We start from the raw sequence: 24,794 nt of genomic DNA, 5'->3' as shown, positions 1-24,794 counted from the left end.
ATGGGGCAGAGGAGTAACTTATGGGCATAGGTGTCACTTATGGGGCTGAGGGGGCACTTATGGGGCAGAGATGTCACTTATGGGTTAGGGAGGCCACTTATGGGGCCAAGAGTCACTTATGGGGCTGGAGCGTTCACTTATGGGGCAGAGGGGCTCACTTATGGGGCTGAGGGGTCACTTATTGGGGCCCAAGAGTCACTTGTAGGGCTGGAGTGGTCACTTATGGGGTTGGAGGATTCACTTATGGGGCTGGGGGTGTCCTCGTGCCCCACAACCCCATTTCTGCCCCATAGGAATTTGCCCCCCTCCCCCCCATGGCTGCCCGCCCCCCAGTGCCAGCCCCCAGCGCTGCCCCAAGCGCCCCACAGCCACCCTATAGGTGAGGCCTTGCACGAGGATCAGGGCCTTGCACAAGGATTTGGGGCCTTGCACGAGGGGCTGGGGTGTGCATGAGGATCTCAGCCGTTGCACGAGGGGGCTTGGTTTGCACGAGGATCTCAAGTCTTGCACGAGGGGCCACGGTTTGCACGAGGCTCTCAGGCTTTGCACGGCAGGGATCGCTTTGCACGAGGGTCTCAGGCCTTGCACGAGGAGCCTGGGTTTGCATGAGGACCTCAGGCCTTGCACAAGGGACCTGGGTTTCCACGAGGGTCTCAGCCTTGCACGAGGAGCCTGGGTTTAAATGAGGATCTCAGGCCTTGCACGAGCAGGCTTGATTTGCACGAGGACCTCAGGCTTTGCACAAGGAACCTGGGTTTGCACAAGGACCTCAGGCCTTGCCACGAGGCCATCAGGGTTTGCACAAGGATCTCAACCCTTACATGAGGGGCCTGGGTTTGCACGAGGGTCTCTACCCTTGCACGAGGGACCTGGGTTTGCACGAGGATCTCAGGCCTTGCACGGGGGGGCTTGGTTTACACGAGGCGTCAGGGTTTGCACGTGGATCTCAGACCTTTCACAACGGACCTGGGTTTGCATGACGATCTCAGGCCTTCCTGCACGAGCAGGCTTGATTTGCACGAGGATCTCAGGCTTTGCACAAGGAACCTGGGTTTGCACGAGGACCTCAGGCCTTGCACGAGGGACCAGGGCTTGCATGAGGATCTCAGGCCTTGCACGAGGGGTCAGGGTTTGCACGTGGCTCTCAGACCTTTCATAACACGGACCTGGGTTTGCACGAGGATCTCAGGCCTTGCACGAAGAGCCTGGGTTTACAGAAGGATCTCATCCCTTGCACGAGGGAGCTTGGTTTGCACAAGGATCTCAGCCTTGCACACTTCACCCCTTGCACACTCATCCTTCTCCGCACCACCCTCCTTGCACACTCACTTCTCACACTCCCCCCTCCTCACATTCCCCCCTCGCACACACACCTTGCACACTCCCCCCCCTCGCACCCCCCCCACACACTCACACTCCCCCCCTTGCACACTCACCCTCACACACTCACCTCGCACACTGCCCACCCTCCCCACACACTCACCCTCATGCTCCCCCCCTCCTCACACTCCCCCCTGCTCACACTCCCCCCTTGCACACTCACTTCTCACACTCTCCCCCTCACACCCCCCTCCCTCACACTCACCTTGCACACTCACCTTCACGCACTCTCCCCCTCACACTCACCCTCACACTCCCACCCCTCACACTCCCTTCTGTTCACACTCCCCCCTTGCACACTCCCCTTCACACTCACCTTGCACTCTGCCCCCCTTGCACACTCTCCCCTTGCACACTCACCCTCACACACTTCCCCCTCCTCACACTCCCCCCTGCTCACAATCCCTCTTGCACTCTCCGCCTCACACACCTTGCACACTCACCCTCGCACACTGCTCCCCCTCCTCACGCACTCACCCCCACACTCCCCCCTGCTCACACTCCCCCCTTGCACACTCACCTCACACACTCCCCCCCCTTGCACCTCCCCACCTCACAACACTCCCCCTCCTAACACTCCCTTCTGTTCACACTCCCCCCTTGCACACTCACCCTTCACGCTCTCCCTCTCTTTGCACACCCCCTGCTCACACTCCCCCCTCGCACACCTCACCTCGCACACTCCCCCCCTTGCACACTCACTTCTCACACTCCCCCCCTCATACCCCCCCTCCTCACACTCCCCCTTGCACACTCTCGCACACTCCCCCCTCCCCACACTCCCCCCTCCCCACACTCCCCCCCTCCTCACACTGCCTTCTGTTCACACTCCTCCTTGCACACTCCCCTTCACACTCCCCTTGCACACTCACCCTCGCACACTCCCCCCCTCTCGCACCCCCCCTCCCCACACACTCACCCTCACACTCACCCCTCTTTGCACACTCCCCCCCTGCTCACACTCCCCCCCTCGCACACTCACCTCGCACACTCCCCCCAATCGCATCACCCTCCTCACACTCCCTTCTGTTCACACTGCCCCCCTTGCACACTCCCCTTCACACTCACCTCACACACTCCCCCCCCTTGCACCTCCCCACCTCACACACTCCCCCCTCCTCACACTCCCTTCTGTTCACACTCCCCCCCTTGCACACTCACCCTCTCACGCTCTCCCTCTCTTTGCACACACCCCCCCCTGCTCACACTCCCCCCCTCGCACACTCACCTCCACACACTCCCCCCTTGCACCCACTCACTTCTCACACCCCCCCCTCATATCCCCCCTCCTCACAACTCCCCTTGCACACTCCCCTTCACACTCACCTTGCACACTCACCCTCGCACACTCCCCCCTCTCGCACCCCCCCTCCCCACACACTCACCCTCACACACCTCCCACCTCCTCACACTCCCCCCTGCTCACACTCCCCCCTCGCACACTCACCTCACACACTCCCCCCCATCCGCATCACCCTCCTCACAACTCCCTTCTGTTCACACTGCCCACCCTTGCACACTCCCCTTCACACTCACCTTGCACTCCCCCCTTGCACACTCACCCTCACACACTCACCCTCACACTCACCCCTCTTTGCACACTTCCCTGTGCTCACACTCCCCCCTTGCACACTCACCATCGCAACCTCCCCCCCTCCTCACACTCCCCCTGCTCACACCCCTCTTCTGTTCACACTCCCCCTTGCACACTCCCCTCTCACACTCACCTTGCACACTCCCCCCTTGCACACTCCCCCCTCCCCCACACTCCCCCTTCCTCACACTCCCCCTTCTCACACCCCACCTGCTCCCCCCCTTGCACACTCACCTTCACGCACTCTCCCCCTCACACTCCCCCCTGCTCACACTCCCCCCTTGCACACTCACCCCTCGCACACTTCCCCCTCCTCACACACTCACCCTCACACTCCCCCTGCTCACACCCCCTTCTGTTCACACTCCCCCTTGCACACTCACCTTCACACACTCTCCCCATCACATCCCCCCTGCTCACACTCCCCCCTTGCACACTCACCCTCCACACTCCCCCCTGCTCACACTCCCCCTCACACACTCCCCCCCTCTAACCCCTCCTCCTCACACACTCACCCTCACACTCCCCCCCGCTCACACTCCCCCTCACACTCTCCCCCTCACACACTCACCTTGCACACTCACATTCATACACTCCCCCCCTCGCACCCCCCTTCTCACACCCCCCCGCTCCCCCCCCGTTGCACACTCGCCTTCACGCTCTCCTCCCCCCCTCCCCCCCCCCGTTGCACACTCACCTTCACGCTCTCTCCCTGCTCACACTCCCCCCCCCCATTGCACACTCACCTTGCACACTCCCCCTTGCACACTCACCTTCACGCTCTCTCCCCCATCACATCCCCCCTGCTCCCACCCCCCTTGCACACTCGCCTTCACGCTCTCTCCCCCCGCTCCCCCCCCCCGTTGCACACTCGCCTTGCACGCCCCGCAGGCAGGCGATGTCAGGTGACTACGAGGAGGACGTTTGCCGCCGCGCGCTGCTGCTGGTGCAGGAGCTCTGCTTCACGTCGCGCCACCCGCGCGCAGCACCAGCAGTGCCTCGAGTTCAGCGACCCTCCCTGCGCCACCGCGGCCACCCCAGGCACTCCGACAGCGGTACCGGCCCCAAACCCCACAAAGCAGAATCCCTATGGGGTCAATAGGAACCTTATGGGGTCAATAGGATCCCTATGGGGTCAATAGGAAACCTTATGGGGTCAATAGGAACCTTATGGGGTCAATGGGATACATATGATGTCAATAGGATCCCTATGGGGTCAATAGGATCCCTATGGGGTCAATGGGATCTCTATGGGGTCAACAGGAACCTTATGGGGTCAATAGGATCCCAGTGGGGTCAATAGGATGCCTATGGGGTCAATAGGAACCTTATGGGGTCAATAGGATGCCTATGGGGTCAATGCGGATCCCTATGGGGTCAATAGGATCCCTATGGGGTCAACAGGATCCCTACGAGGTGAATAGGATTCCCTATGGGGTCAATAGGATCCCTATGGGGTCAATAGGAACCTTATGGGGTCAACAGGATCCCTATGGGGTCAACACAGGATCCCTATGGGGTCAATAGGAACTCCTGTGCCACCGCGGCCACCCCAGGCACTCCGACAGCGGTACGGCCCCAAACCCCACAAAGCCACCCCATAAACAGCCCATAAAACAGCCCCAAAGGGGAGGGGGGGGGGCGCTACGGGGGTCAACAGGAACCTTATGGGGTCAGTAGGATCCCTATGGGGTCAATGGGATCTCTATGGGGTCAACAGGAACCTTATGGGGTCAATAGGATCCCAGGTGGGGTCAATAGGATCCCAGTGGGGTCAATAGGAACCTTATGGGGTCCAACTAGGATCCCTATGGGGGTCAATGGGATCACTATGGGTTCAACAGGAACCTTATGGGGTCAATAGGATCCCAGTGGGGTCAATAGGAGATGCCTATGGGGTCAATAGGAACCTTATGGGGTCAATAGGATCCTTATGGAGTCAATAGGACCCCAAGGGGTCAATAGGATCCCTATGGGGTCAATGGGATCTCTATGGGGTCAACAGGAACCTTATGGGGTCAATAGGATCCCAGTGAGGTCAATAGGATCCCTATGGGGTCAATAGGAACCTTATGGGGTCAATGGGATCTCTATGGGTTCAACAGGATCCCTATGAGGTGAATAGGATGCCTATGGGGTCAATAGGATCCCTGTGGGGTCAATAGGATCCCTGTGGGGTCAATGGGATCCCTGTGGGGTCAATGGGATCCCTATGGGGTCAATAGGATCCCTATGGGGTCAACAGGATCCCTATGGGGTCAATAGGATCCCTATGGGGGTCAATAGGATCCCTATGGGGTCAATGGGATCCCTATGGGGTCAATAGGATCCCTATGGGGTCCATAGGATCCCTATGGGGTCCATAGGAACTCCTGCGCCACCCGCGGCCCACCCCAGGCACTCTCCGACAGCGGTACGGCCCCCAAACCCCACAAAGCACCCCGATAAACAGCCCCATAAACAGCCCCAAAGGGGAGGGGGGGGGCGCTATAGGGTCAGTGGGAAAACCTATGGGGTCAGTAGGATCCTTATGGGGTCAATAGGAACCTTATGGGGTCAATAGGATCCCTATGGGGTCATATAGGACCCCAAGGGGTCAATAGGATCCCTATGGGGTCAATGGGATCACTATGGGGTCAACAGTAACCTTATGGGGTCAATAGGATCCCAGTGGGGTCAATAGGATGCCTATGGGGTCAATAGGAACCTTATGGGGTCAATAGGATGCCTATGGGGTCAATGGGATCCCTTTGGGGTCAATAGGATCCCTATGGGGTCAATGGGATCACTACTGGGGTCAATGGGAACCTTATGGGGTCAATAGGATCCCAGTGGGGTCAATAGAATTGCCTATGGGGTCAATAGGAACCTTATGGGGTCAACAGGATCCCTATGGGGTCAACAGCATCCCTATGGGGTCAACAGGATCCTATGGGGTCCATAGGAACTCCTGTCGCCACCGCGGCCACCCCAGGCACTCCGACAGCGGTACGGCCCCAAACCCCCACAAAGCACCCCATAAACAGCCCATAAACAGCCCCAAAGGGAAGGGGGGGGCGCTACGGGGTCAACAGGAAACCTTATGGGGTCAATAGGATCCCTATGGGGTCAATAAGAACCTTATGGGGTCAGTAGGATCCCTATGGGGTCAATAGGATCCCTATGGGGTCAATGGGATCTCTATGGGGTCAACAGGAACCTTATGGGGTCAATAGGATCCCAGCGGGGTCAAGTAGGCATGCCCTATGGGGTCAAGAGGAACCTTATGGGGGTCAAGAGGATGCCTATGGGGTCAATAGGATTCCCTATGGGGTCAACAGGAACCTTATGGGGTCAATAGGATCCCAGTGAGGTCAATAGGATCCCTATGGGTCAATAGGAGCCTTATGGGGTCAGTAGGATCCCAGTGGGGTCAATAGAATCCCTATGGGGTCAATAGGAACCTTATGGGGTCAATGGGATCTCTATGGGTTCAACAGGATCCCTATGAGGTGAATAGGATGCCTATGGGGTCAATAGGATGCCCATATGGTCAATACGATCCCTATGGAGTCAATAGGATCCAATGGGGGTCAATAGGATCCCTATGGGGTCAATGGGATCCCTATGGGGTCAATGGGATCCCTATGGGGTCAATAGGATCCCTATGGGGTCAATAGGATCCCTTTGGGGTCCATAGGAACTCCTGCGCCACCGCGGCCACACCCAGGCACCTCCGACAGCGGTACGGCCCCAAACCCCACAAAGCACCCCCAGAAACAGCCCATAAACAGCCCCAAAGGGGAGGGGGGGGCGCTACGGGGTCTAACAGGAACCTTATGGGGTCAGTGGGATCCCTATGGGGGTCAATAAGAACCTTATGGGGTGAGTAGGATCCCTATGGATTCAATAGGAACCTTATGGGGTCAATAGGATCCCTATATGGTCAATAGGAACCTTATGGGGTCAATGGGATCTATATGGGGTCATTAGGAACCTTATGGGGTCAACAAGATCCCTATGGGGTCAATAGGATCCCTATGGGTCATTAGGCAACCTTATGGGGTCAATAGGATCCCTATGGGGTCAAAAGGAACCTTATGGGGTCAATAGGATCCCTATGGGGTCAATAGGACCCCAAGGGGTCAATAGGATCCCTATAGGGTCAATGGGATCTCTATGGGGTCAATAGGATCCCTATGGGGTCAATGGGAACCTTATGGGGTCAATAGGATGCCTATAGGGACAATGGGATCCCTATGGGGTCAATGGGATCCCTATGGGGTCAATAGGATCCCTATGGGGTCAATAGGAACCTTATGGGGTCAATAGGAACCTTATGGGGTCAATAGGATCCCTATGGGCTCAATGGGATCCCTTTGGGGTCAATAGGAACCTTATGGGGTCATTAGGATCCCTATGGGGTCAATGGGAACCTTATGGGGTCAATAGGATCCCTATATGGTCAATAGGAACCTTATGGGGTCAATGGGATCTATATGGGGTCATTAGGAACCTTATGGGGTCAACAAGATCCCTATGGGGTCAATAGGATCCCTATGGGGTCAATAGGAACCTTATGGGGTCAATAGGATCCCTATGGGGTCAAAAGGAACCTTATGGGGTCAATAGGATCCCTATGGGGGTCAATAGGACCCCAAGGGGTCAATAGGATCCCTATAGGGTCAATGGGATCTCTATGGGGTCAACAGGAACCTTATGGGGTCAATAGGATCCCAGTGGGGTCAATAGGATGCCTATGGGGTCAATGAGAACCTTATGGGGTCAATAGGAACCTTATGGGGTCAATAGGAACCTTATGGGGTCAATAGGATCCCTATGGGGTCAATAGGATCTGTATGGGGTCAATAGGAACCTTATGGGGTCAATGGGATCCCTATGTGGTCAATAGGAACCTTATGGGGTCAATGGGATACCTATGGGGTCAATGGGATCCCTATGGGGTCAATAGCTACCTTATGGGGTCAATAGGAACCTTATGGGGTCAATGGGATCTATATGGGGTCATTAGGAACCTTATGGGGTCAACAAGATCCCTATGGGGTCAATAGGATCCCTATGGGGTCAATAGGAACCTTATGGGGTCAATAGGATCCCTATGGGGTCAATAGGAACCTTATGGGGTCAATAGGATCCCTATGGGGTCAATAGGACCCCAAGGGGTCAATAGGATCCCTATAGGGTCAATGGGATCTCTATGGGGTCAACAGGAACCTTATGGGGTCAATAGGATCCCAGTGGGGTCAATAGGATGCCTATGGGGTCAATGAGAACCTTATGGGGTCAATAGGAACCTTATGGGGTCAATAGGAACCTTATGGGGTCAATAGGATCCCTATGGGGTCAATAGGATCTGTATGGGGTCAATAGGAACCTTATGGGGTCAATGGGATCCCTATGTGGTCAATAGGAACCTTATGGGGTCAATGGGATACCTATGGGGTCAATGGGATCCCTATGGGGTCAATAGCTACCTTATGGGGTCAATAGGAACCTTATGGGGTCAATGGGATCTATATGGGGTCATTAGGAACCTTATGGGGTCAACAAGATCCCTATGGGGTCAATAGGATCCCTATGGGGTCAATAGGAACCTTATGGGGTCAATAGGATCCCTATGGGGTCAATAGGAACCTTATGGGGTCAATAGGATCCCTATGGGGTCAATAGGACCCCAAGGGGTCAATAGGATCCCTATAGGGTCAATGGGATCTCTATGGGGTCAACAGGAACCTTATGGGGTCAATAGGATCCCAGTGGGGTCAATAGGATGCCTATGGGGTCAATGAGAACCTTATGGGGTCAATAGGAACCTTATGGGGTCAATAGGAACCTTATGGGGTCAATAGGATCCCTATGGGGTCAATAGGATCTGTATGGGGTCAATAGGAACCTTATGGGGTCAATGGGATCCCTATGTGGTCAATAGGAACCTTATGGGGTCAATGGGATACCTATGGGGTCAATGGGATCCCTATGGGGTCAATAGCTACCTTATGGGGTCAATAGGAACCTTATGGGGTCAATGGGATCTATATGGGGTCATTAGGAACCTTATGGGGTCAACAAGATCCCTATGGGGTCAATAGGATCCCTATGGGGTCAATAGGAACCTTATGGGGTCAATAGGATCCCTATGGGGTCAATAGGAACCTTATGGGGTCAATAGGATCCCTATGGGGTCAATAGGACCCCAAGGGGTCAATAGGATCCCTATAGGGTCAATGGGATCTCTATGGGGTCAACAGGAACCTTATGGGGTCAATAGGATCCCAGTGGGGTCAATAGGATGCCTATGGGGTCAATGAGAACCTTATGGGGTCAATAGGAACCTTATGGGGTCAATAGGAACCTTATGGGGTCAATAGGATCCCTATGGGGTCAATAGGATCTGTATGGGGTCAATAGGAACCTTATGGGGTCAATGGGATCCCTATGTGGTCAATAGGAACCTTATGGGGTCAATGGGATACCTATGGGGTCAATGGGATCCCTATGGGGTCAATAGCTACCTTATGGGGTCAATAGGAACCTTATGGGGTCAATGGGATCTATATGGGGTCATTAGGAACCTTATGGGGTCAACAAGATCCCTATGGGGTCAATAGGATCCCTATGGGGTCAATAGGAACCTTATGGGGTCAATAGGATCCCTATGGGGTCAATAGGAACCTTATGGGGTCAATAGGATCCCTATGGGGTCAATAGGAACCTTATGGGGTCAGTGGGAACCTTATGGGTTAAATAGGAACCTTATGGGGTCAATGGGATCTCTATGGGGTCAACAGGAACCTTATGGGGTCAGTAGGATCCCTATGGGGTCAATAGGATCCCTATGGGGTCAATGGGATCCCTTTGGGGTCAATAGGGTCCCTATGGGGTCAATAGGATCCCTTTAGGGTCCATAGGATCCCTATGGGGTCCATAGGAACTCCTGCGCCACCGCGGCCACCCCAGGCACTCCAACAGCGGTACGGCCCCAAACCCCACAAAGCACCCCAGAAACAGCCCCATAAACAGCCCCAAAGGGGAGGGGGGGGCGCTATAGGGTCAGCGGGAAACCTATGGGGTCAATAGGATCCCTATGGGGTCAATAGGAACCTTATGGGGTCAATGAGAACCTTATGGGGTCACTAGGATACCTATGGGGTCAGTGGGATGCCTATGGGGTCAATGGGATCCCTATGGGGTCAATAGGATCCCTATGGGGTCAGTGGGATTCCTATGGGGTCAGTGGGATTCCTATGGGGTCAATAGGATCCGTATGGGATCAATAGGAACTTTATGGGGTTAGAAAATCCTTATGAGGTCAATAGGAACCCTATGGGATCCCTATAGGATGCCTATGGGATCCCTATAGGATGCCTATGGGGTCAATAGGAACCTTATGGGGTCAATAGGATCCCTATGGGATCAAGTGGGAACCTTATGGTTTAAATAGGAACCTTATGGGGTCAATGGGATCCCTATGAGGTCAATGAGAACCTTATGGGGTCAATGGGATCTCTTTGGGGCCAACAGGAACCTTATGGGGTCAATAGGATCCCAGTGTGGTCTATAGGATCCCTATGGGTTCAATAGGATCCCCATGGGTTCAATAGGATCCCTATGGGTTCAATAGAATCCCTATGGGGTCAATAGGAACCTTATGGGTTCAATAGAATCCCTATGGGGTCAATAGGAACCTTATGGGGTCAGTAGGATTCCAATGGGGTCAATAGGAACCTTATGGGGTCAATGGGATCCCTATGGGGTCAATAGGATCCCTATGGGGTTAATAGGAACCTTATGGGGTCAATAGGATCCCTATGGGGTCAATAGGATCCCTATGGGGTTAATAGGAACCTTATGGGGTCAATAGGATCCCTATGTTGTCAATAGAATCCCTATGGGGTCAATGGGAACCTTATGGGGTCAATAGGATCCCTATGGGGTCAAGAGAAACCTTATGTGGTCAATGGGATACATATGATGTCAATAGGAACCTTATGGTGTCAATGGGATCCCTATGGGGTCAATGGGATCACTATGGGGTCAATAGGAACCTTATGGGGTCAATAGGAAACTTATGGGGTCAATAGGATCCCTATGGGGTCAGTAGGAACCTTATGGGGTCATTAGAATCCCTATGGGGTCAATAGGATCCACATGGGGTTATGGGGTCCCTATGGGGTCAATGGGGGCCCATATGGGACGGCTTTTGGGGTCCCTATGGGGTGATGTGACCCTATAGGATCCTTATGGGGTTGTAGGAGCCTTACAGGATCCTTATAGGGTCCTTGTGGGGTCCTTATGGGGTCCTTATAGGGTCCTTCTTCAGTCCCTATGGGGTTATGGGTTCCCTTTGGGGTGATGGGGCGCATATGGGATGGGTGATGGGGTCCCTATGGGGTGACGTGACCCTATAGGATCCTTACGGGGTTGTAGGACCCTTATAGGGTCCTTATGGGGTCCTTATGGGGTCCCTGTGGGGTCTTTGCCCCCAGAGATCTCGGTCACCCTGCTGCTATGGGGCCCATATGGGATGATGGGTTATGGGGTCCCTATGGGATTAATGGGGTCGTTATGGGGTTATGGGATCTTTATGGGGTTGTGGGATCCCTATGGGGTCATGGGGCCCCTATGGGGTTATGGGGCCCATATGGGATGGGAGATGGGGTGATGTGACCCTATAGGATCCTTATGGGGTTGTAGGAGCCTTATAGGATCCTTATGGGGTTGTAGGGTCCTTATGGGGTCCTTATGGGGTCCTTATGGGGTCCTTACGGGATCTTTGCACCCCGCAGAGATCTCGGTCAGCCTGCTGTTATGGGGCCCATAAGGGATGGCTTTTGGGGTCCCTATGGAGTGATGTGACCCTATAGGATCCTTATGGGGTTGTAGGAGCCTTATGGGGTCCTTATGGGGTCCTTATGGGGTCCTTATAGGGTCCTTATGGGGTCCCTGTGGGGTCCTTATGGGGTCCTTATGGGGTCCTTATGGGGTTGTAGGTTCCTTATAGGATCCTTATGGGGTCCTTATGGGGTTGTAGGGTCCTTATAGGATCCTTATGGGGTCCTTATGGGGTTGTAGGGTCCTTATAGGGTCCTTATGGGGTCCGTATGGGGTCCTTATGGGGTCTTTGCCCGCAGAGATCTCGGTCAGCCTGCTGTTATGGGGCCCATATGGGATGGGTGATGGGGTGACGTGACCCTATAGGATCCTTATGGGGTCCTTATGGGGTTGTAGGAGCCTTATAGGATCCTTATGGGGTTGTAGGGTCCTTATGGGGTCCTTATGGGGTCCTTATGGGGTCCTTATAGGATCCTTATGGGGTCCCTGTGGGGTCCTTATGGGGTCCTTATGGGGTTGTAGGGTCCTTATAGGATCCTTATGGGGTCCTTATGGGGTTGTAGGGTCCTTATAGGGTCCTTATGGGGTCCGTATAGGGTCCTTATGGGGTCTTTGCCCCCAGAGATCTCGGTCAGCCTGCTGTCATGGGGCCCATATGGGATGATGGGTGATGGGGTCCCTATGGGATTAAAGGGGTCGTTGTAGGTTTATGGGATCTTTATGGGGTTGTGGGATCCCTATGGGGTTATGGGGCCCATATGGGATGGGTGATGGGGTGACGTGACCCTATAGGATCCTTATGGGGTCCTTATGGGGTTGTAGGGTCCTTATGGGGTCCTTATGGGGTCCTTATGGGGTTGTAGGGTCCTTATGGGGTCCTTATAGGATCCTTATGGGGTCCCTGTGGGGTCCTTATAGGGTCCTTATGGGGTTGTAGGTTCCTTATAGGGTCCTTATGGGGTCCTTATGGGGATGTAGGGTCCTTATGGGGTCCTTATGGGGTCCTTATGGGGTTGTAGGGTCCTTATGGGGTCCTTATAGGATCCTTATGGGGTCCTTATGGGGTCCTTATAGGGTCCTTATGGGGTTGTAGGGTCCTTATGGGGTCCTTATGTGGTACTTATAGGGTCCTTATAGGGTCCTTATGGGGTCCTTATGGGGTTGTAGGGTCCTTATGGGGTCCTTATGGGGTCCTTATGGGGTTGTAGGGTCCTTATGGGGTCCTTATGGGGTCCTTATAGGGTCCTTATGGGGTCCTTATGGGGTTGTAGGGTCCTTATGGGGTCCTTATGGGTTCCTTATGGGGTTGTAGGGTCCTTATAGGATCCTTATGGGGTTGTAGGGTCCTTATAGGATCCTTATGGAGTTGTAGGGTCCTTATGGGGTCCTTATGGGGTCCCTATGGGGTCCGTATGGGGTCCTTATGGGGTCTCTGCCCTTAGAGATCTCGGTCAGCCTGCTGTCGGTGATCGTGACGTTCTGCGGCCTGGTGCTGCTGGGCGTTTCGCTCTTCGTCTCATGGAAGCTCTGCTGGCTGCCATGGCGGCACAAAGGCGGCGGCGGCGGCGGCGGAGGCCGCAAGGAACCCAGGCCTGCGGGGCTCCAACACGGGGAGCCGGAAAGGGGGGAAGCGGGGCCCGAACCGCCGCACGAGAGATCCTACATGGACCTGGGGCCCGCGGCCGACGGCGGCGTCAGGCCCAGCCACACCGCGCCAGAGCTGCCTGTGGAGCGCGACGGGGCCAGGTGCCGGGGCGCTGGGGGCTCCTATGGGGTTCTATGGGGTTTGTGGGGGGTTCTATGGGGTTTTATGGGGTTTGTGTGGGGTTCTATGGGGTTTGTGGGGGGTTATATAGGGTTTTATGGGGTTTGTGGCAGGTTCTATGGGGTTTGTGGGGGGTTCTATGGGGTTTAATGGGGTTTGTGGGGGGTTCTATGGGGTTTGTGGGGGGTTTTATGGGGTTCTATGGGGTTTGTGGGGTTCTATGGGGTTCTATGGGGTTCTATGGGGATTGTGGGGGGTTTGTGTAGGGTTCTAGGGGTTTGTGGGGGGTTCTATGGGATTCTATGGGGTTTGTGGGGTGTTCTATGGGGTTTGTGTGGGGTCCTATGGGGTTTGTGGGGGGTTTGTGTGGGGTTCTATGGATTCTATGGGGTTTGTGTAGGGTTCTAGGGGGTTCTATGGGGTTTGTGGGGGGTTCTATGGGGTTCTATGGGGTTTGTGTGGGGTTCTATGGGGCTTTATGGGGTTTGTGGGGGGTTCTATGGGGTTTGTGTGGGGTTCTATGGGGCTTTATGGGGTTTGTGGGGGGTTCTATGGGGTTCTATGGGGATTGTGGGGGGTTTGTGTAGGGTTCTATGGGGTTCTATGGGGTTTGTGGGGTTTCTATGGGGTTTGTGTGGGGTTCTATGGGATTCTATGGGGTTTGTGGGGTGTTCTATGGGGTTTGTGGGGGGTTCTATGGGGATTGTGGGGGGTTTGTGTGGGGTTCTATGGGGTTTTATGGGGTTTGTGGGGGGTTTTATGGGGTTTTATGGGCTTTGTGTGGGGTTCTATGGGGTTTGTGGGGGGTTCTATGGGGTTCTATGGGGTTTGTGGGGGGTTCTATGGGGTTTTATGGGGTTTGTGGGGGGTTCTGTGGGGTTCTATGGGGTTTGTGGGGTGTTATATGGGGATTGTGGGGGGTTCTATGGGATTCTATGGGGTTTGTGTGGGGTTCTATGGGGTTCTATGGGGTTTGTGTGGGGTTCTATGGGGTTCTATGGGATTTGTGTGGGGTTCTATGGGGTTTCATGGGGTTTGTGTGGGGTTCTATGGGGTTCTATGGGGTTTGTGGGGGGTTCTATGGGGTCTTATGGGGTTTGTGTGGGGTTCTATGGGGTTTGTGGGGTGTTCTATGGGGTTCTATGGGGTTCTATGGGGTTTGTGGGGGGTTCTATGGGGTTCTATGGGGTTTGTGTGGGGTTCTATGGGGATTGTGGGGGGTTTGTGTGGGGTTCTATGGGGTTTGTGGGGGGTTTTATGGGGTTTGTGGGGTGTTCTATGGGATTTTATTGGGTTTGTGGGGGGTTCTATGGGGTTTGCGTGGGGTTCTATGGGGTTTCTGTGAGGTTCTATGGGGTTTGTGGGGGGTTTGTGGGGGGTTCTATGGGGTTTGTGGGGGGTTCTATGGGGATTGTGGGGGCTACTATGGGGTTCTATGGGGATTGTAGGGGGTTCTATGGGGTTCTATGGGGATTATAGGGGGTTCTATGGGGTTTGTGGGGGGTTCTATGGGGTTTTATGGGCTTTGTGTGGGGTTCTATGGGGTTTGTGGAGTGTTCTATGGGGTTTTATGGGGTTTGTGGGGGGTTCTGTGGGGTTCTATGGGGTTTGTGGGGTGTTATATGGGGATTGTGGGGTGTTCTATGGGATTCTATGGGGTTTGTGGGGGGTTCTATGGGGTTTTATGGGGTTTGTGGGGTGTTCTATGGGGTTTTATTGGGTTTGTGTGGGGTTCTATGGGCTTTTATGGGGTTGTGATGGGGTTCTATGGGGTTTGTGTGGGGTTCTATGGGGTTTGTGGGGTGTTCTATGGGGTTTTATGGGGTTTGTGGGGGGTTCTGTGGGGTTCTATGGGGTTTGTGGGGTGTTCTATGGGATTCTATGGGGTTTGTGTGGGGTTCTATGGGGTTTTATGGGGTTTGTGGGGGGTTCTGTGGGGTTCTATGGGGTTTGTGGGGTGTTATATGGGGATTGTGGGGGGTTCTATGGGGTTTCATGGGGTTTGTGTGGGGTTCTATGGGGTTTCATGGGGTTTGTGTGGGGTTCTATGGGGTTCTATGGGGTTTGTGTGGGGTTCTATGGGGTTTGTGTGGGGTTCTATGGGGTTTGTGGGGTTTGTGTGGGGTTCTATGCGGCTTTATGGGGTTTTTGTGGGGTTCTATGGGGTTCTATGGGGATTGTGGGGGGTTCTATGGGGTTTTATGGGGTTTGTGGGGGGTTCTATGGGGTTCTATGGGGCTTTATGGGGTTTGTGGGGGGTTCTATGGGGTTCTATGGGGTTTGTGGGGGGTTCTATGCGGCTTTATGGGGTTTTTGTGGGGTTCTATGGGGTTCTATGGGGATTGTGGGGGGTTTGTGTAGGGTTCTATGGAGTTTTATGGGGTTTGTGGGGGGTTCTATGGGGTTTTATGGGGTTTGTGTGGGGTTCTATGGGGTTTGTGGGGTGTTCTATGGGGTTCTATGGGGTTTGTGTAGGGTTCTATGGGGTTCTATGGGGTTTGTGGGGTGTTCTATGGGGTTTTATGGGGTTTGTGGGGGGTTCTGTGGGGTTCTATGGGGTTTGTGGGGTGTTATATGGGGATTGTGGGGGGTTCTATGGGATTCTATGGGGTTTGTGTGGGGTTCTATGGGGTTTTATGGGGTTTGTGTGGGGTTCTATGGGGTTCTATGGGGTTTGTGGGGGGTTCTATGGGGTTCTATGGGGTTTTATGGGGTTGTGGGGGGTTTTATGGGGTTTGTGGGGTTTGTGTGGGGTTCTATGGGGTTTTATGGGGTTTGTGTGGGGTTTTATGGGGTTCTATGGGGTTTGTGGGGGGTTCTATGGGGTTCTATGGGGTTTGTGGGGTGTTATATGGGGATTGTGGGGGGTTCTATGGGATTCTATGGGGTTTGTGTGGGGTTCTATGGGGTTCTATGGGGTTTGTGTGGGGTTCTATGGGGTTTGTGGGGGGTTCTGTGGGGTTCTATGGGGTTTGTGGGGGGTTTTATGGGGTTTTCTGGGGTTTGTGGGGGGTTCTGTGGGGTTTCTATGGGGTTTGTGTGGTGTTATATGGGGATTGTGGGGGGTTTGTGGGGGGTTCTATGGGGTTGTATGGGGTTTGTGTGGGGTTCTATGGGGTTTGTGGGGTGTTCTATGGGGTTCTATTGGGTTTGTGTGGGGTTCTATGGGGTTTCATGGGGTTGTAATGGGGTTCTATGGGGTTTGTGAGGGGGTTTGTGTGGGGTTCTATGGGGCTTTATGGGGTTTGTGTGGGTTTCTATGGGGTTCTATGGGGATTGTGGGGGGTTTGTGTAGGGTTCTTTGGGGTTTTATGGAGTTTGTGTGGGGTTCTATGGGGTTTCATGTGGGGTTCTATGGGGTTTTATGGGGTTTGTGTGGGGTTTTAGGGGGTTTGTGAGGTGTTCTATGGGATTCTATGGGGTTTGTGGGGGGTTCTGTGGGGTTCTATGGGGTTTGTGGGGTGTTCTATGGGTTTTTATGGGGTTTGTGGGGGGTTCTGTGGGGTTTCTATGGGGTTTGTGGGGTGTTATATGGGGATTGTGGGGGGTTCTATGGGGATTGTGGGGGGTTTGTGTGGGGTTCTATGGGGTTTTATGGGGTTTGTGGGGGGTTTTATGGGGTTTTATGGGCTTTGTGTGGGGTTCTATGGGGTTTTATGGGGTTTGTGGGGGGTTCTGTGGGGTTCTATGGGGTTTGTGGGGTGTTATATGGGGATTGTGGGGGGTTCTATGGGATTCTATGGGGTTTGTGTGGGGTTCTATGGGGTTTTATGGGATTTGTGTGGGGTTCTATGGGGTTCTATGGGGATTGTGGGGGGTTTGTGTAGGGTTCTATGGGGTTTTATGGGGTTTGTGTGGGGTTTTAGGGGGTTTGTGGGGTGTTCTATGGGATTCTATGGGGTTTGTGGGGGGTCCTATGGGGTTTGTGGGGGGTTTGTGGGGGGTTCTATGGGGTTCTATGGGGCTTTATGGGGTTTGTGTGGGGTTCTATGGGTTCTATGGGGTTTGTGTGGGGTTCTATGGGGCTTTATGGGGTTTGTGGGGGGTTTCTGTGGGGTTTTGTGGGGTTGTTCTGAGGCCCGCGGCCAACAGTGCCATCAGGTGCCATTTATGGAGTTTTATGGGGTCATATGGGGCCTTGTGGGGCCTTGTGGGCATTGTGGGGCCTAGTGCGGCCTAGTGGGGCCCAGTGAGGCCTTGTGGGGCCTAGTGGAGCCTTGTGGGGCCATGTGGGGCCTTGTGCGGTCTAGTGGGCCTTGTGTGGCCTTGTGTGGCCTTGTGGGGCCTAGTGCGGCCTAGTGAGGTCAAGTGCGGCCTAGTGGGGCCTAGTGGGGCCTAGTGGAACCTAGTGGTGCCTTGTGAGGTCAAGTGCGGCCTAGTGGGGCCTAGTGGGGCCTAGTGGAACCTAGTGGTGCCTTGTGAGGCCTTGTGGGGCCCTGTGGGCCTTGTGGATCCTAGTGGGGCCTAGTGCGGCCTAGTGGTGCCTTGTGGGGCCTTGTGGGACCTTGTGGGCCTTGTGGGGCCTTTTAGGGCCTAGTGCAGCCTAGTGGGGCATAGTGGGGCCTTGTGGGGCCTTGTGGATCCTAGTGGGGCCTAGTGTGGCCTAGTGGGGCCTTGTGGGGCCTTGTGGGGTCTAGTGGAGCCTTGTGGGGCCTTGGGGGCCTTGTGGGGTCTAGTGGAGCCTTGTGGATCCTTGTGGGGCCTAGTGTGGCCTAGTGGGGCCTTGTGGGGCCTTGTGGATCCTAGTGGGGCATAGTGTGGCCTAGTGGAGCCTTGTGGGGCCTTGTGGGGCCTTGTGGGGTCTAGTGGAGCCTTGTGGATCCTAGTGGGGCCTTGTGGATCCTAGTGGGGCCTTGTGGGCCTTGTGTGGGCTAGTGAGGCCTAGTGGGGCCTAGTGAGGCCCTGCGGGCCATGTGGGGCTTTGTGGGGTTTTTATGGGGTTTTGTGGGGTCTTATGACATCTTCTGGGGTCCTATGGGGTTTTGTGGGCTCTTGTGGGGTCTTATGGTGCTTTATGGGGTTTTTTGGGGTCTTATGGTGTCTTATGACATCTTCTGGGGTCCTGTGGAGTTCTATGGGGCTTCGTGGGGTTCTATGGGGTTGTTATGGGATTTTATGGGGTCTTATGGTGTCTTATGGGGTTTTATGGGGTTTTATGGTGTCTTACGACATCTTCTGGGGTCCTGTGGGGTCCTATGGGGTTCTGTGGGGTTCTATGGGGACTTTGTGGGGTTCTATGGGGTTCTATGGGATTGTTATGGGGCTTTGTGGGGTTTGTGGGGCTTTATGGGCTCTTGTGGGGTCTTACTGAGTTTTATGGGGTCTCATGGAGTCTTTATGGTGTCTTATGGTGTCTTATGACATCTTCTGGGGTCCTGTGGGGTTCTATGGGGTTCTGTGGGGTCCTATGGGGTTGTTATGGGGTCTTATGGTGTCTTATGACATCTTCTGGGGTCCTGTGGGGTCCTATGGGTTTCTATGGGGTTGTTATGGGGTTTTGTGGGGTTTTGTGGGGTTTGTGGGGTTTTATGGGCTCTTGTGGGGTCTTACGGAGTTTTATGGGGTCTCATGGAGTCTTTATGGAGTCTTATGGTGTCTTATGGGGTCTTATGGTGTCTTATGACATCTTCTGGGGTCCTGTGGGGTTCTATGGGGTTCTGTGGTGTCCTATGGGGTTGTTATGTGGTTTTATGGGGTCTTATGGGGTTTTATGGGGTTTTATGGTGTCTTATGACATCTTCTGGGGTCCTGTGGGGTCCTATGGGGTTCTGTGGGGTTCTATGGGGTCTTTGTGGGGTTCTATGGGGTTGTTATGGGGTTTTGTGGGATTTTGTGGGGTTTGTGGGGTCTTGTGGGGTCTTATGGTGCTTTATGGGTTTTTTTGGGGTCTTATGGTGTCTTATGGGTTTTTTTTCGGGTCTTATGGTGTCTTATGACATCTTCTGGGGTCCTGTGGGGTCCTATGGGGTCTGTGTGGTTCTATGGGGTCTTTGTGGGGTTCTATGGGGTTGTTATGGGGTTTTGTGGGGTTTGTGGGGTCTTGTGGGGTCTTATGGTGCTTTATGGGTTTTTTTGGGGTCTTATGGTGTCTTATGGGGTTTTTTGGGGTCTTATGGTGTCTTATGACATCTTCTGGGGTCCTGTGGGGTCCTATGGGGTCTGTGTGGTTCTATGGGGTCTTTGTGGGGTTCTATGGGGTTCTATGGGATTGTTATGGGGCTTTGTGGGGTTTGTGGGGCTTTATGGGCTCTTGTGGGGTCTTACTGAGTTTTATGGGGTCTCATGGAGTCTTTATGGGGTCTTATGGTGTCTTATGGTGTCTTATGGGGTCTTATGGTGTCTTATGGGGTCTTATGACATCTTCTGGGGTCCTGTGGGGTCCTGTGGGGTTCTATGGGGTCTTTGTGGGGTTCTATGGGGTTGTTATGGGGTTTTGTGGGGTTTTATGGGCTCTTGTGGGGTCTTATGGTGCTTTATGGGTTTTTTGGGGGTCTTATGGTGTCTTATGGGGTCTTATGGTGTCTTATGACATCTTCTGGGGTCCTGTGGGGTCCTATGGGGTTCTGTGGGGTCCTATGGGGTTGTTATGGGGTTGTTTTGGGGTTTTGTGGGGTTTGTGGGGTTTTATGGGGTCCTGTAGGGTCCTATGGGGTTCTGTGGGGTTCTATGGAGTCTTTGTGGGGTTCTATGGGGTTGTTATGGGGTTTTGTGGGGTTTGTGGGGTCTTGTGGGGTCTTATGGTGCTTTATGGGGTTTTTTGGGGTCTTATGGTGTCTTATGGGGTTTTATGGGGTTTTATGGTGTCTTATGACATCTTCTGGGGTCCTGTGGGGCCCTATGGGGTTTTGTGGGGTTCTATGGGGTTGTTATGGGGTTTTGTGGGATTTTGTGGGGTTTGTGGGGTCTTGTGGGGTCTTATGGTGCTTTATGGGGTTTTTTGGGGTCTTATGGTGTCTTATGACATCTTCTGGGGTCCTGTGGGGTCCTATGGGGTTCTGTGGGGTTCTATGGAGTCTTTGTGGGGTTCTATGGGGTTGTTATGGGGTTTTGTGGGGTTTGTGGCGTCTTGTGGGGTCTTATGGTGCTTTATGGGGTTTTTTGGGGTCTTATGGTGTCTTATGGTGTCTTATGGGGTTTTATGGTGTCTTATGACATCTTCTGGGGTCCTGTGGGGTCCTATGGGGTTCTGTGGGGTTCTATGGGGTCTTTGTGGGGTTCTATGGGGTTGTTATGGGGTTTTGTGGGGTTTGTGGGGTCTTGTGGGGTCTTATGGTGCTTTATGGGTTTTTTTGGGGTCTTATGGTGTCTTATGGGGTTTTTTGGGGTCTTATGGTGTCTTATGACATCTTCTGGGGTCCTGTGGGGTCCTATGGGGTTCTGTGGGGTTTTATGGGGTTGTTATGGGGTTGTTTTGGGGTTTTGTGGGGTTTGTGGGGTCTTATGGTGTCTTATGGGGTTGTTATGGGGTTTTGTGGGGTTTGTGGGGTCTTGTGGGGTCTTATGGTGCTTTATGGGTTTTTTGGGGGTCTTATGGTGTCTTATGGGGTTTTTTTGGGGTCTTATGGTGCTTTATGGGGTTTTATGGGGTTTTATGGTGTCTTATGACATCTTCTGGGGTCCTGTGGGGTCCTATGGGGTTCTGTGGGGTTCTATGGGGTCTTTGTGGGGTTCTATGGGGTTGTTATGGGGTTTTGTGGGGTTTTGTGGGGTTTGTGGGGTTTTATGGGCTCTTGTGGGGTCTTACGGAGTTTTATGGGGTCTCATGGAGTCTTTATGGAGTCTTATGGTGTCTTATGGGGTCTTATGGTGTCTTATGACATCTTCTGGGGTCCTGTGGGGTCCTATGGGGTTCTGTGGGGTTTTATGGGGTTGTTATGGGGTTGTTTTGGGGTTTTGTGGGGTTTGTGGGGTTTTATGGGGTCCTGTGGGGTCCTATGGGGTCCTGTGGGGTTCTATGGGGTTCTGTGGGGTTCTATGGGGTCTTTGTGGGGTTCTATGGGGTTGTTATGGGGTTTTGTGGGGTTTGTGGGGTCTTGTGGGGTCTTATGGTGTCTTATGGGGTTTTTTGGGGTTTTATGGTGTCTTATGACATCTTCTGGGGTCCTGTGGGGTCCTATGGGGTTCTGTGGGGTTCTATGGGGACTTTGTGGGGTTCTATGGGGTTGTTATGGGGTTTTGTGGGGTTTTGTGGGGTTTGTGGGGCTTTATGGGCTCTTGTGGGGTCTTACTGAGCTTTATGGGGTCTCCCGCTGTCTTTACGGAGCATTATGGGCTCTTATGGGGTTTCTCCCCCCCCCAGACCCCTCCCTTCGAGCAGCCCGGACCCCCCCCACAACCCCCCCCCCGCCGACAGATGAACGTTCGGAGCCGGCGACGTCCTTGGGTCAAATCCAGCCGGAGTTGTACCCCCCGGGGGGGGGGGGGCGCAGGGGGCGCCGGAGGCCCCGGGGGGGGGGGGGGTGACGACGATGACGGACCCCCGGCAGCCCCCCCCCCCCCGGCGGCGCTTCCTGCGGCCGCCTGAGCGTGGCGCTGCGCTACTCCTACGGCAGCGAGCAGCTGCTGGTGCGCGTGCTGCGGGCCCGCGACCTGCCCCACAGGGACCCCGACGGGGGGCTCAGCGACCCCTACGTCAAGACCTACCTGCTGCCTGACCGCAAGAAGAAGTTCCAGACCAAGGTGCGGCCCCATACCAGCCCCTCTGCCCCATAGATACGTCCTCTGCCCCATAGATACGTCCTCTGCCCCATAGGAACCCCATCAGCTCCATAGATACTCACTGTGTCCTATAGAAACTCCATCCGACCCATAGAAACTCCATCCGACCCATAGAAACCCCATCAGCCCCATAGATACGCCTCTGCCCCATGGATAAGTCCTCTGCCCCATAGGAACCCCATCAGCCCCATAGATACTCACTGAGTCCTATAGAAATCTCATCCGAACCATAGAAACCCAACCAGCCCCATAGAAGCCCCCTGTGTCCTATAGAAATCTGCTCTGCCCCATAGAAACTCCTCTGCCCCATAGATATGTCCTCTGCCCCATAGAAACCCCATCAGCCCCATAGAAACCCCATCAGCCCCATAGGAACCCCATCAGCCCCATACATCAAGACCTACCTGCTGCCCGACCGCAAGAAGTTCCAGACCAAGGTGCGGCCCCATAGATAAACCTCTGCCCCATAGATATGTCCTCTGCCCCATAGATACGTCCTCTGCCCCATAGAAACCCCATCAGCCCCATAGGAACCCCATCAGCTCCATAGATACTCACTGTGTCCTATAGAAATCTGCTCTGCCCCATAGGAACCCCATCAGCCCCATAGATACTCACTGTGTGCTATAGAAACTCCATCAGCCCCATAGGAACCCCATCGGCCCCATAGAAACCCCATCAGCCCCATAGATACGTCCTCTGCCCCATAGAAACCCCATCAGCCCCATAGATACTCACTGTGTGCTATGGAAACCCCATCAGCCCCATAGGAACCCCATCAGCCCCATAGATACCCACTATGTCCTATAGAAATCTGCTCTGCCCCATAGAAACCCCATCAGCCCCATAGATACTCACTGTGTGCTATAGAAACTCCATCAGCCCCATAGAAACCCCATCAGCCCCATACATCAAGACCTTCCTGCTGCCCAACCGCAAGAAGAAGTTCCAGACCAAGGTGCGGCCCCATAGATAAACCTCTGCCCCATAGATACGTTCTCTGCCCCATAGGAACCCCATCAGCCCCATAGATACTCACTGTGTGCTATAGAAACCCCATCAGCCCCATAGGAACCCCATCAGCCCCATAGATACCCACTGTGTCCTATAGAAATCTGCTCTGCCCCATAGAAACCCCATCAGCCCCATAGATATGCCTCTGCCCCATAGAAACCTCATCAGCCCCATAGAAACCCCATCAGCCCCATAGGAACCCCATCAGCCCCATACATCAAGACCTACCTGCTGCCCGACCGCAAGAAGAAGTTCCAGACCAAGGTGCGGCCCCATAGATAAACCTCTGCCCCATAGATACGTCCTCTGCCCCATAGATACGTCCTCTGCCCCATAGGAACCCCATCAGCCCCATAGATACTCACTGTGTCCTATAGGAACCCCATCAGCCCCATAGGAACCCCATCAGCCCCATAGATACTCACTGTGTCCTATAGGAACCCCATCAGCCCCATAGGAACCCCATCAGCCCCATAGGAACCCCATCAGCCCCATAGATACCCACTGTGTCCTATAGAAATCCGCTCTGCCCCATAGAAACCCCATCAGCCCCATAGGAACCCCACCAGCCCCATAGGGGTCAGTGGGGACATTGGGGTCAGTAGGGGGACATTGAGGTGAATGGGGACTTTGGGGTCAGTGGGGGACATTGGGGTGAATGGGGTCAGTGGGGGGACATTGGGGTCAGTGGGGGACATAGGGGTCAGTGGGGGGACATTGGGGTCAGTGGGGGACATAGGGGTCAGTGGGGGGACATTGGGGTCAGTGGGGTCAGTGGGGGGCATTGGGGTGAATGGGGACATTGGGGTCAGTGGGGGACATTGGGGTGAATGGGGACATTGGGGTCAGTGGGGGACATTGGGGTCAGTGGGGGACATTGAGGTGAATGAAGACTTGGGGGTCAGTGGGGACATTGGGGGCTTTGGGGTCAGCGGGGTCCTTGGGAGCGATGGGGTCAACATTGGGAACGTTGGGGTCAATGGGGTCTTTGGGGGTAATGGGGTCAATGGGGACATTGGGGTCAGTGTGGGGACAGTGGGGTGAATGGGGACATTGGGGTCACTGGGGACTTTGGGGTGAATGGGGTCGGTGGGTCCAGTGGGATCAATGGGGTGAATGGGGACATTGGGGTCAATGGGGACATTGGGGTCAATGGGGTCTTTGGGGGTAATGGGGTCAGTGGGGACATTGGGGTCAGTGTGGGGACAGTGAGGTGAATGGGGACATTGGGGTCATTGGGGTCACTGGGGACTTTGGGGTGAATGGGGTCAGTGGGTCCAGTGGGATCAATGGGGTCAATGGGGACATTGGGGTCAATGGGGTCAATGGGGTCAATGGGGTCAGTGGGGACATTGGGGTCAGTGGGGACTTTGGGGTCAGTGGGGACATTGGGGTCATTGGGGTCACTGGGGACTTTGGGGTGAATGGGGTCGGTGGGTCCAGTGGGATCAATGGGGTGAATGGGGACATTGGGGTGAATGGGGACATTGG

The 24,794-nt window shown here is 54.4% G+C and overlaps 1 protein-coding gene across 1 annotated transcript in view; it reads left to right on the top strand.

Moving 5' to 3' along the window:
• The first annotated feature begins 340 nt into the window (after nt 1-340).
• Nucleotides 341-24,794, top strand: part of SYT3 (synaptotagmin 3) — a 42,401-nt gene continuing 17,947 nt past the window's right edge. Inside the window, exons 1-4 of the mRNA XM_048932937.1 lie at nt 341-379; nt 3,866-4,029; nt 13,249-13,552; nt 22,058-22,250. Coding sequence (XP_048788894.1) covers nt 3,873-4,029; nt 13,249-13,552; nt 22,058-22,250 — 654 coding nt within the window. The 5' untranslated portion in view covers nt 341-379; nt 3,866-3,872. The remainder of the gene's footprint in view (nt 380-3,865; nt 4,030-13,248; nt 13,553-22,057; nt 22,251-24,794) is intronic.

Source organism: Lagopus muta, unplaced genomic scaffold, assembly GCF_023343835.1.
Source record: "Lagopus muta isolate bLagMut1 unplaced genomic scaffold, bLagMut1 primary scaffold_151, whole genome shotgun sequence".
NCBI classification, from domain to species: domain Eukaryota; kingdom Metazoa; phylum Chordata; class Aves; order Galliformes; family Phasianidae; genus Lagopus; species Lagopus muta.
The sequence above is the reverse complement of the archived record's forward strand: the minus strand, read 5'-3'. Positions and strand labels throughout refer to the sequence as shown.